The 12,493-nt window shown below is 56.5% G+C and overlaps 2 protein-coding genes across 5 annotated transcripts in view; one reads left to right on the forward strand and one right to left on the reverse strand.

Annotated features, from left to right (window-relative positions):
- TMEM63C (transmembrane protein 63C) overlaps positions 1-2,708 on the forward strand; it is a 38,032-nt gene extending 35,324 nt beyond the window's left edge. For 2 of the 4 annotated variants that reach the window (XM_069858587.1, XM_069858588.1), the window contains 3 exons: positions 201-316; positions 461-547; positions 627-2,708. In XM_069858587.1, the coding sequence (XP_069714688.1) occupies positions 201-316; positions 461-547; positions 627-839 (416 nt within the window). In that variant the 3' untranslated portion in view covers positions 840-2,708. Of the gene's footprint in view, positions 1-200; positions 317-446; positions 548-626 lie in introns of all 4 variants that reach the window. The other 2 variants (XM_069858589.1, XM_069858590.1) reach the window with 2 other exon arrangements.
- Positions 2,709-6,535: 3,827 nt separating this feature from the next.
- NGB (neuroglobin) lies at positions 6,536-11,620 on the reverse strand. Its single transcript, XM_069857050.1, has 4 exons — positions 11,474-11,620; positions 10,228-10,339; positions 8,285-8,404; positions 6,536-7,167 (listed from the first exon to the last, which is right to left on the reverse strand). The coding sequence occupies exons 1-4, from the start codon at positions 11,578-11,580 to the stop codon at positions 7,021-7,023; spliced, it is 486 nt and encodes a 161-aa protein (XP_069713151.1). The 5' UTR covers positions 11,581-11,620; the 3' UTR covers positions 6,536-7,020.
- Positions 11,621-12,493: the final 873 nt, after the last annotated feature.

Below are 12,493 nucleotides of genomic sequence, written 5' to 3' on the forward strand. Positions count from 1 at the left end.
CCCTCCGTTAGGCACAGCATGGAGGGTGGGAAGGGGAAAGATGTGGTGGAGACCTGGCAGATGGAAGACCTATTAGCTATTGTTTTGGGAAGGGTATTGAGAGCTTGTAAGATGCAAAGCAGATGTCATCCTGGGTCTCGGCTGAACATGCAGCAGGTCATTGGAGGTTCATGTGCTGCCCCAGTGTCTCTGTGCTCTAGGTCCTACCCGCCCTGTCACCCTGTTCACATTCGTGGTCCTCCTCTCCTGCATCGTCTTCTCCTTCTTTGGCCTCTGCCTGAAGAAGCTACAGCCACGGAAACCCTCCAGCTACCAGGTGAGCGTGGGCAGCTGCCCATCCTGTTCTCTGACCCTACAGCATCCCCTCCTCACCTCTCTGAAGTGCATTTGCCATAAGGTGTGTGAGGTGGTGCCTGGCTGCCCCCTGGCTTCATACCCCCAAGCAGTCGTTTCCTCCCAGCCTCCCTCTCCCCAGATGTCTGATCAGTCTGAGGGAGACTTCAACGACGTGGAGCGGAGCAGCGTCTCCTCCACCCCCAACTCCAATGTGAGTACCCCTCCCCAGCCCTGCCATGGCCTCTCTGCCTCTCCCCCTGGGCTCTAACCCCCACCGCCCCCCGGGGCAGCTCTTTGTGGCCACTGTCCTGCAGGAGCCTGAGCTGAGCCTGACCCCAGCGGCCTCCCCGGCGCACCAGTCCTACGGCACCATGGGCAACCACCTGGAGCCAGCAGAGGACAGGGAGGACGGGGGGCTGCAGAGCTTTGAGACGGAGCTGGAGACAGTGGAGGGCGAGTACAGGAGTGGCCCCGTGATGGAGAGTCAAGCCCGCTACCAGTGAACATTCCCACAAAGGCAAGGACCAGCCATGCTGAGAGTGGAGGACGTGCTGGGGGGCAAGAAGGAGCCTTTCCAGCACTGGTGGGGACCACCTCGCTCACGGGGTGGGGAGACGACAGGACTGATGTGAAGGGGAGACCCTATTGCATGGGAGGTGGTGGGAGGCTCCGCCGGTCCTTCCCGCTGCCTGGACCTGCTCAGCCCTGCACCCCCGCCACCTCCCCCCTGTCCCTACCTGCCTCTTCCAGCCCATCATGGGAAAGAGGGGATGCAACAGTGTGGGGAGAGGGTCTCTCTGAGAGGCTGTGCTTTGAGGGCAAGAGGGAGGTCCTGGTCCCTCGGTGAGGGGGAAGCACCTCAAACAGCTTAGCCAAATGTGCCCGCTGCCACAGTGCCCTGTGGGTCCTCAGTGGCAGGGGACGGCTGCCCCTAACCCTTGCTTCCTACCCTGACCACTCCCTGCTTGCAGCAGCCATTCGGCTGCCTCCCACCGTGCCAGCCATGCAGGCTCCTGCCTGTCCCCACTGCTGCCCCCAAGGCTTTGCCCATTAAAGCAGGGACTGCTGAGACACGTGTGCTTTGGTGGAGGGCGTGGGGGTCCAGGGCTGCTCCCATATCTGCCTGAGCACCAGCAGCCCGCCCCAAGGCAGGCATCATAACGCAAGTCCAACTCTCCCTCCATCCCTCTGCTGCTGATACTGCATCATGCCTGTGTCCTTGGGAGGAGTGGGAAGTTAAGGGATCAGTGTGGTTAATGGCAGTGAGGGCAGTTCCCATCATCCTGGTCCCCTGCAACCCATCCTGGCAGCATCATCTTCTGCTTGCACTTCCCGTGGGGCTGGCCGTGAGACCATGCATGGCTCTGTCCTGGTGCAACAGAAATGGAGGGGAGGAGCTGGCATGACCTCAGGTCCTGTTCCACCGCATCCAGCCCTGGGATGCAGCCCCAGCAGCCACGCTGCCTCCTGAGTGTAATTCCTGCTGTGGTCAGCATAAATGTGCCAGCATCCCTCGGGTTTTCTAGCTCATCCACAGCAGTCAGAAGCCCCTGGGGATGAGGACAGATCTTCACCGTCTTTGGCTCCTGTCCCACCAGGTTAGCCTGCCTAGGCATGCTGGCTCCTCACTTGGCCCTGCTACGACCTTGGGTCCTATTTTCCTGTTCCTGACTTTCCTGCTGGCTTCAGAGCAATTCTAGCCACCCTCCTGGGGCTGTGCAGCGAGGGAAGGGATGATGATATAACTGTGCCAGCACCGGGGCTGCTGGTGTGGGGAGTGCTGCTGTGTGAAGGCAGAGGCTCGGCCGTGGCACCATTCAGCATTACTGGTGCTGCTGGGAGTGGGGCATGGTGTGCCCATCCTGGCTGGGAGGAGTGTTAAAAGGCAGCCCATGAGTGAGCTGTGGGGCTCTGTTGGACTCAAGAGGGCCCTGGGACATCCCCATGGGGCTGGTAGGTATCAGCTCAGCTAGCTGGCAGCCCCGGGGGCCCCCATCCCACCCACACTTCTGCATGCTGGGCCAATGGCTGCAGCAGGGTAGCCACTTAACAGTTGCTTCAGGGGGCCTTGAGGTCAGCTGCTCCCTCCCAACCTCAAAAAGCAGCCTGGGGGTAGGGGCTCCCTGCCCAGGTGCCCCTGTGGCCGCCTGCAGAACCACTGCTGCCCTCGCTGCCTGCTCTGGAGGCAGCCCCAGCTGGAGTTGAGGGGATGCTCTCTCCAGGTGGAAGCAAACGCCTGAAAGCGGCACCGTATCCTCGGGAGCTCGGGCTGCTGGTCCGATTGCCCTTGGCTGCCCTGCTGTAGGAATGTGCCAGAGGTCTGTACCTTCTTGTGATTTATTGCTATGACCGTGCCTTGAATAAAATTACTTCACCCAGCTGCTGCCTGGTGTCATCACCTCTGCACGTCCCACCTGGTGCCAGGAGAGCAGGGACCCTCACTGCTGGAGCCTGTGAAAGTACCCCAGCCTCTTTGCCCACCTGCAGGCTGCTTTTGCTCCTTCCTTTGGATGTCCTGCAGAGGCTTCAGTGGTGAGGAAACCACTGGGACATCTCCCTACCTCAGTGCCTACCACAGTCCTCGTGAAAGCAAAGCCCAGCGAGTGGCCCAAAGCAGCAAATGTGCAGGAGCAGGGCAGCACCCCACTGTGTCCCCTGAGAAAGGCTGGCACAGCCCTTTGCAACATCCTGACACTGGGGATGAGGTGCCGCCCTGCGACAGGAATGTCCCTCACCTGCCTATGCTCCCAGTGCTCACACACAGGCAGGGCTGGCTCAGGACACCACCGACGGGGTACACACTGCCTGGGGGAACAGAGGGTGGCCACATACTCCTCTGAGACCACAGCAAGGAGTGGGGGCACTGGGGGATACCCATCCCATCTAAGGATGGAGCAGGTGTTCCCAAAGCTAAATTGGCCACAAGCATGTCCAAGGGAAGGTGGTGAATAACATTTTGGAAGCCTTTCTCTAGGTTTTGAGCAAACAGTTCTCTTGCTCCCCTGCTGCCTCCCAAAACACACTCTCAATAGCCATATTCCTACTTGAATGATAACTCTGGTTTCTGTGGGTCCCTCTACAGCTCCCATAGGGTCAGCCCTGGCCAGCCAGCTTGGCTCACAACATGGTGGAGGGGAAGAGGGGCACAAGGAGAGCTTCCTTTTGGGTGAAAAACTGGAAAGTTTAAAATCCACTCCCCTCATCACATACCCCTCCAGGCACCACCTCCCAGTTTGTAATTAGTGGGAAAAGGGGCTAAATGCAGGGTGTTGCTGGCTCCAGGGAGCAGAGGCAGGAGCCCTGGCTGTGAGCAAGCGTTGTCATTTCCCCCCAGGCTCACAGCTCTTCCTGCCCTTGAACCAGGGAAGCTCATCCCAACCTAACAAGGTTGTGTAAGCACCATCATGCTGCGCCTCCACTACTCAGGCCCTCAGAAACCTGCTTGCTTGATTATAGCTTGTGCATACAAAAGCCCCTCACAGCCAGGGCTGAGCAATTCCACAGCATGCTGGCCAGTGGCAGGCAGCGCTGGGAGCCACCAGGCAGTGGTGAAGGCAAAGGGGTGGCTTGTGGGAGCCATGGCAAACCTCCACACCGGCACAGGGAGTTGGCAATGGGGGTGCCACCGACAGTGCCGCACTAGCTCTTCCCCACAGTGCTGAGGTTGAGCTCCCACCGTCAGCCCTGAACCTGGCAGCTGTGCTCCAGGCCAGGAAGAGCTGGAAAATTTATTTTAGCCACGAACACAGGAAATATGTTCATTGTGTTCAGATTTCCACTGCTGTCTTCATCCTTTGCAGTCCATCGCACATTGCCCTGTAGAACAAGACCCATCCTAAATGTTGCCCGAGACAGAGCAGCGTGGCTTTCCCACTGTGCCCTCCTGCAGCAGCGCTGGGATTGCCAGTCCTCAGGAGACTGTTACAGACCCTGAGCTGGCTTCTCCACTCTAGGAGCCATCCTTCTTCAGTGCCAAGTGCCCGACTCTCCCAGGGCTGGAAACACACAGTGTCAAAGCCAGAACATGCCTCTGGAATGGGGAGACAGGACCTCCTGCATCCTCACTGGCTGCTCCCTGCGGCAAGGATGCTGGCACAGCTCTGCAGGACAGCTGGCAGGGTGGATGCCACACAGAGTAGGGCAGGAGTTTGCTGTGAGGGCACGCTCTGCTGCTATGGGCAACCAGAAGCGGGGTGAGTCAATGCTGTCTCAAAGAACAAAACCAGCAGCTGAACAACAGAAAGGGGATTTTTTAGGCTGATTGCTTAAAACTCTTACTCCATTAGAGATTGTTAAACTTGAAGGGTAATAAGCAATCAGCAGCAGGATACCTTTGCTCCCCGCCCCCACCGCTCAACCAATTAATGACAGCACACAAAAGCTCCCAACAGGCATTTGGTGCTGGGTACCTTCTCATGTCAGTTGACCTGGACAACACAAGTGCTCCCAGTGACCAGTATCTCCAAAGCTAGAACCAACAGGAGACCAGTAAACCACTCTCTGTCGTCATTTTTTTTTTTTTTTTGCTCGCTTGGGCCTTTTATATTGAAATAAACATAAAGCAGCCAAAAGGGCTGAGACTCACTGTTGTCCTTTATTAAACAGTACAGCTGGGTGTAAGAGGCACACAGACTAGTTAAGTTCTCTTGGGATTTACACAAAACGTGGTAGAGAAGTCAAGGAGCTGGGAAAACTAGAGGGAGTGAGGATCACTTGGGACAGCTGCCTACTCATCACATAGAGCCAGAAGGTCCCTCCCATAGTGCTGGAAGCTGATGCCCAAGGACAGCATTGCAAAGAGGACATCCCCATTCCCAAACCCTCTTGCCTCCTACCATGCAGTCACAGACAACACCTCCCCTCAGCCTCAGCTCCTCCATCCCTCACTACCCAGCATAAGAATGGGGAAGACCTCACCTGACCCAGGTGGTAGAGAAAGCCATGGGCCAGGATGCACAAAATCACACTTTAGGACTGCAGAGTGGAGCCTAGTGCTGCAAAGAGGACAGCAACCATCCTATATGGAGATAGTCACTGCCTGCTCCTCACCTCTCAGCTCCCCTCCCAAACATGGAGGGCTCCTTGCTTGCTGGAAGCCCTGGAAGCCCATGGCCACCTCCAGGCCTGGTGGCAGGGAAGCAGAGCCTCATCTCACAGGGTACCCCAGCAACCCCTTCATGGCCCCGGGGCTGTGAGACGTCAGCTGCAGCTGCAAGGAACAGGCAGCTCTCTCCTCCCCGAGAATGGATGACATCTGAGTACAGAAGGAATGTGTCTCTACAACAGGATCACCTCAGCCCTCAATGCCAGGCTTCTCCTGCCCTGAAGAAGCAGCAAAAAAGGGTGCTGCCTGTAACTGAATAGTTGCTCCATATACTTGCCTTAAGGCTAGTGGTGGCTGGAAAAAAGGTTCTGTCTGTCCTACAGGATTTCCCCATAAAGATAAACTTCTTCAAAGGGCTCAAGTTCGGCTCCCCCCAGAGACATCAGGTGTTGCCTCTCAGCCATTCCCTGGGATTCATGCAGCAGGTACTGTCTTCTCATTCCTGTCCTGACACAGCACTGCTGCACATACGTAACAGGGTGCCTCACTGTGCTCCAAAGTGGCTGTGTCTCAGGTTGGGAGGGACTACTAAAGGGTGAGGAGCTCTGCAGGTGGGCACTGTGTACAGCTAGGAAGTGCTCCAGGTCCTGACAGCATCAGTATAAAAATTCCAGCTACACCTCCTCTGGTCAAAGGCCAGAATGATTCCTGGAAGCTGCTACCATGACATGATTGCAACTTTTGTTTTTATTTTAAGATATCTTTTCCTTGTATTTACTTTATTTTCCTTAACCTAAAGCAGTAAAAAGGCTCCACTGCTGCTGCATTTTAGCTGGCTCTGAGGTTAAAGCAATCGGCCAAGCCAACACAAAGCCTTTCAGCTGGCAGCCCAGACCTGCCAAAAGCAGCCTCACCTTGGGATTAACATGACCCCACTGTTTGAAGCATCCCTAGGAAACATACAGAGAGTTGCAGCCAACCGGACACAAGGAAAATCCTTGGATCCTATCCCAGGGAGGGCAAGGCAGAAGAATGCATCAGGATTAACCATCTGGTAGTGACACATGGGTGAAGGGAGAGAGGGGAAAAGCTCCCCACAAAGCTTGGGAAGGATAGCCACACAGCACGACCAGCTCCCACCTTGGAGCCAAATCCATTGCTGCCTACACAGCTGAACCATGGACAGTGAGGAGCAAGTGGTGCCAGATCCGGCAGGTCTCAAGCATGGCAAATAGGATCTCTGACAAACAAGCCCAAGAGGCCTACACTAGATGTCATCTAACTAGGGTGGGTAGCAAGAGGAAGGAAGAGGAGCCAGCTAAAAACCAGAACAGGTACATTGGTGTTGGTGCTCTAGCCAGCCCATAGGAACCTGGGTCAGGGCAGCGTACCTGTGCTATAGCACTCCTAGGCCTCACTGCAGAGACGTACCCTGAAAGCCCTTAGCAAAGGCAGAGATGCAGCTGTGTCAAAGCAAGGCAGAATCACTGGGAGAGCCCCAAAGCACACATGACTGGAGGAGACAGCGATAGGCTGGTGCACAGAGAAAGACAGAGGTGGAAAGAGGCAGAGAGCACAGTGTGAGCACTCCCCCTGCCCAGGACTACTGCACGGTCAGGAGTGGGAATGGCTGGGAGGATCTAGTCCCCTTCTGGGAGTGTCTCCCAGCCGCGCTGCATGGCTTTCACTACAGCACCATAGAGTTTGCTCCAAGCCTCCTGCACATCCGGGCTGAAAGCAGTGCCGAGGCATTCCTCCAGCATATACAGCAAGGACTCGCCAACAGTCTGCAAACCAAACAGGGAAGCGTCAAGCTCAGCACTAGGGGATGACACACAGCCCCTTCTCTCACTTGACTGCCTTTTTGAACTTCTCCCATTGCAGTGTAGTTGCTCCACCTGTGGGGCCAAGCCACGCCATCCCTGGCTGCTCAGAGAGGCCCAGAGCCAGCCCACACCATCCTCTTCCCTTGCTCTCGCTGGCCTTTACCCCACACCCTGGGTGAGCAGGCAGGGAGCGGGGCTGACACGGCACACATCCATCCGCCGTGGCTCCCATATGGGTAGCCAGCCACATCCCCTGGCACAGCAGTGGATCAGCAGAGCTGAGCAATGCCCCGATGCCAGGAGAGCGGGACAGCCCCCAGACTGGATGCTCAGGGCCGGCCTCACCACTTCTCAGGCCTCTCCACAGGGCACTGCCCCCTCACGGAGCTGCAAACAACCCCATCCAGGAGCACCCACACACTGAGCACAGGGCTGGTGGAGGTCACTACCCTAGGCAAAGGGTAACCTGCTCCCTCGGAAGAGGACCAAAACTAGCAGTATCAGGAGGGAGCCATGCATTGGTTAGAAATCTTTCCTTCAACTTGCCCTTCCCCCTGCGTTATCCAGCATTTCGGTCTGTACTTGATGGTAGCAGAGGAGCAAGCAAGAGTTAACATGGAGGATGCTCCTGTCTTACTGCCATGGAGGAAGCACAGGCTGAGGTGCAGCAACCCCATCCCAGTGCAGGGAGGTGGATGCTCCCTTTCCCAGGCATGGTGAGGTCTGCCTAGAGCGTTTGATGCAGAGATTCAGGGGCCAGGGCAAAGGCTGAGCCTGCAGCCCTGTATCACAGGAGAGACTGCTGTGCCTCAAACCATGGTCCTCTTCAAACAGGGGAAATGCCGTGCTTACCTTTGTCCTTCATCCCTGGCCTTACTGAGAAAGGGCAGAAAGTGAGAGGAGCTCAAGGGTTTCCCTGATCAAGCCAATATCACTACGCAGATATCTGTAGCTCGGGGGCTGCCATAAGCCACGAGCTTTCTCTCCAGCCAGCTGAACCCAGCAGGTGGGTGCAGAGGGATGGGGACAGCTGAGGGCTGCAGGCAGGGCTGCAGTGGGACAAGACAGGATGCCTCACCGAGAAAGACTCAATCTTCACACCAACTGCCTGGTGCTTCTTGCCAAGGTTGCAGAGATACTCTTCCAGGCAGGACAAGTTCTCCAGGTGGCTTACAGCAGCATCGATCACCAACATCACCTGCAGGAACACAGAGGCAGAATGGCATTAGCAGCAAGGTTCTGCTGTCCTCTGAGAAAGAGTCAGGCCCCTTCTCAGCCTGACCACATCTCAGCACAGCAGATGCCCTCTGAGCTTTCCTTTGCTCTACTGCACTCTATGAGTGCAGTAAAGTCTCATCAGTGAGGCATGCTGGCAGAAGCACACACTTCCATGGGACGCTGCCAAAGGTGTCACAGCAAGCAGCACTACTCACCTCCCTGTCCCAGAGTGGGTAAATAGCCCTATAGCAGAGCAGTTATAGGCTAAGATCTAATGCTGATGCCATCATTACAGGTTTTAGGACCCCAGGACAACCGCAGGGGAACCCTGGAAGTTGCCAGAACTAGAGCTAAGAAGTAGATGTTGCCAAGATGTTGCAACTGTGAATAAGGCAACTCTAATTCTAAGATCTGCCACGGTATTTTGAGGAGATCGGGGGAACAGTCCAGCAAATACACCCTGTCTAGTAAAACATGTACCACCATGGTCTCATAGGAACATGAAGAGTGAAATGGAAACAGGACAGAGAAGGGTTAACGAGGGATGAAGGGAACAGACACATCAAATTAGAAGAACAGATTAAAGCCAGGGCATGGTTAGCTTGGCAAAGCCAAGAGGTGATAGAATTGTGCTCTATAATTTCAAAGCGAAATTATCTCCAACAAGAGCAAAGAGCTATTTCAGCTCAAGTCAATAATAGCAGAAGTAAAATGGACTTAACTTGGCCCATATGCAAAGGCTGGTAAATAACAAAAAGTTTGCAATTATTTCAGCTGTGAGGAATCACAGAATCACAAGTTGGAAAGGACCCACTGGATCATCGAGCCCAACCATTCCTATCAAACACTAAACCATGCCCTTCAGCACCTCGTCCACCCGTGCCTTAAACACCTCCAGGGAAGGTGACTCAACCACCTCTCTGGGCAGCCTCTGCCACTGCCCAATGATCCTTTCCCTGAAAAATTTTTTCCTAATGTCCAGCCTAAAACTCCCCTGGCGGAGCTTGAGGCCATTCCCTCTTGTCCTGTCCCCCGTCACTTGGGAGGAGGTGGAATGTAGTCATGAAACAGCCTCATATGAGGAATAAAGACAGGCAAGCGAGGCACCAAAATAGTTTAAAGATAGAGCCAGACAGTTTATGAGAAGGCATCTGGAAGCCAAGGCTGTGCTCTGCAGTCTTCAGCACACAGCAAAGGGTCCCTGCTGCACCAGGTGTAATTGCGTCAATGTATGAGCCCTTCCAGATGACATCAGCCTTGCTCCTCTTCCTGTTTTTGGGAGGAGGTGAACAGATATCATAGCGCACACACACACCCCCAAAGGCTATCCAGGAGATACTGTGGGCCTTCTGGCTCTGCAGCCACACTGACAGCCTCTCCACAGCAATGAGACCACAGGACACTGACCCACTGCCCAGCGCTTGCCACCTCCTGGTCAGCAAGTGGCCAAGCAGAGGGCTTCAGTCCTTGTCTGGATGTAACTGACGTCACTGAGGCACTTCCACAGTAGAACAATCAGGCTTCCAGCTTTCACAAGAGGCAATCTACTCCCAGATGAGGGCATGGAAATGAGCATGGTGCTTCTGACCCACCACAACTCGCATCCCCATCCCCTCCCCAGCAGGAGGGGATGTCAGGCAGTTTGTCCTGGCAATAGCACCTTCTACTAACATGAGTGACCCCTTGCAGTTACCACCCCAGAAGAAGATTTCTTATGTTCCCCAGTCAGATCCCAAGCCACTGCCTAATGGCTTCCTCCTCTGCAGAAGCTGAGCTCCGGCCATGCCACAGCCCTTCTCTCACCTTCCTGATGTGATCCAGGAACTCGGGGGCAGAGAGGCACTCCTGAGGGCTGGCAAACTGCTTGCAGTTGTACTGGAAAAGGGGCAACAGGTCAGGGTCCAAGTCAAACAGCCTGCAAAAGCAAGAGAGAACCCCCTTTCTTCTCACTCTCTCAGCTTTATCTTGCTCACCCCAGGAACAACCCCATCAGCAGCACACCTGCAGCCTCCCCTCTGCCTCCCTCCCCACCCATAAAAGACCCAGAAGTTCCGGAAAGTCTTAATTTCGAGCAATGCCAGTTATCTTTAGTCAAAAACCTCTCTATTTCCTTAGCCCACAGGCCTAGCTCTTCTGATGTGGGTTTATGGCACCTGAGGACCAGTCCCAGCCCACTGGAGTTCCTCCCAGCCTGGTTCTTCTCCCCAGAGTCTTGGTTGTTGTCTCAACTCTTCCCATTCCCACTTCACGAGCGCCTTAGCCTCAAAGGTCCCAAACCCAGGGAAGTCTCTCCAGCTTTCCTGCTTGAGCAAGGCGGACGCGTACAAATCCAGCAAACGCCCCGCTCTCCCACACCATCACCGGCTCCCGGTTTTCCCCTCCTCCTCCTCCCCAGCGTATGCCAGGTACACATGGGTCTCAGTAGCAGCCGCTCGGGCAGATCAAACAGGCTGGCGCTGCCCGAGGAGAACACGGGGAACAAGACAAGAGACAGTCTCTCTTCTCCCCATCCTGCACGTTAAACCGCTGCCTCCGTCTCCCCTCCACTGAAACTCCCCTGCAAGGCTCGGCTCCCGCCCGGCGCGTCCCGCTCCACAAGCCGCTCACCAATTCTCCGACCACCCTTTTTAAACGGCTTCTCCCAGATTTTTCCTCGTTTCCCTTCCCGTAACAGGTCCACCAGCCTGCTCGGGCGCGGCGAGGCGCCGGCTCGGGGCCGTTTTCCCGGCACAGCGTTCCCTCGGGTCTCTGCCGGGGCTGGAGAGCGACGACGCGGGGTCCCCTTTCCCGCCGCCGCGGTAACGCGGGTGAGGGGGGGATCGGCGACCAGCGACGCGCCCGCTCTCACTCGCCCCCATCGCCTCCGAACGAAGTTCTCAGGGGCGGAGGGTGGAAGGGCCGGGGAGCGGCGCAGGGGGGAAGGTGCTCCGGGACGGGGGGGGTCCAGCCGGGCTGTAAGGCTCCCGCCCCACGCCGCGGCCGGGGAGGGGAGCCGCCGCCGAGCACCGGGAAAGCGCTTCTCCCCGCGAGCGGAGCCGGCGCCGCTCACCTGGCGAAGAGGACGCGGCCGTGGCGCTCGGGGCTGCCGCTGAGGCGCCGCCAGCTCTCCCGGATCAGCGCCCGCTGCCCGCCCGACAGCCGCAGCCCGCGCTCCATGGGGCCGCCCCGAGGCGCCGCGCGCTCGGCCGAGCGCCTGCCGCCCGCCCCTCGCGCCGCCGGGGGGGCAGGGGCCGCCCCGCTGAGGGGGAGCTCGCTCTGCGCTCCCCGCTCGGGGGAAGGAAGGGGAAAACAAATAAAATTCCCCCAACGAACCCCGCAGGGCGGGGGGGAAAAGTTCAGCTCTGTCGTGGTTGAGGTGAAGGGAAGGTACCGAGGGGAGCGCCGGGCGATGCTCCCGCACCGCTGCCTCCTCTCGCTCTCGGCCGCGTCCGTGGGCCCCGCGCCACAAGAAGGATGTTGAGGCTCTGGGGCGAGTCCAGGGAAGAGCAACGAAGCCGGGGAAGGGGCTGGAGAGCAAGTCTTAGGAGGAACGGCTGAGAGAGCTGGGGTTGTTTAGCCTGGAGAAGAGGAGGCTGAGGGGAGACCTCATTGCTCTCTACAACTACCTGAAAGGAGGTTGTGGAGAGGAGGGAGCTGGCCTCTTCTCCCAAGTGACAGGGGACAGGACAAGAGGGAATGGCCTCAAGCTCTGCCAGGGGAGGTTCAGGCTGGACATGAGAAAAAAATTTTTCATGGAAAGGGTCATTGGGCACTGGCAGAGGCTGCCCAGGGAGGTGGTTGAGTCATCTTCCCTGGAGGTGTTTAAAACACAGGTGCATGAGGTGCTGAGGGGCATGGGCATACTGAGGAGTGTTTGATAGGAATGGTTGGACTCGATGATCCAGTGGGTCCTTTCCAGCTGAGCGATTCTATGATTCTGTGACTCAGGATGCTCTGCAGCCACCTGCCATCTCCACGGGCAGATGCGGTCTAGACACCGCAAGATATGTGTTTAATTTAAGAGTAATTAAGTCAACTGAACCAGGCAGAGTTGTTAACGCGGATAAGAAGGCGTGTTGTCTTTTTCAAA

This window comes from Phaenicophaeus curvirostris, chromosome 5 (assembly GCF_032191515.1).
Source record: "Phaenicophaeus curvirostris isolate KB17595 chromosome 5, BPBGC_Pcur_1.0, whole genome shotgun sequence".
Lineage (NCBI taxonomy): Eukaryota > Metazoa > Chordata > Aves > Cuculiformes > Cuculidae > Phaenicophaeus > Phaenicophaeus curvirostris.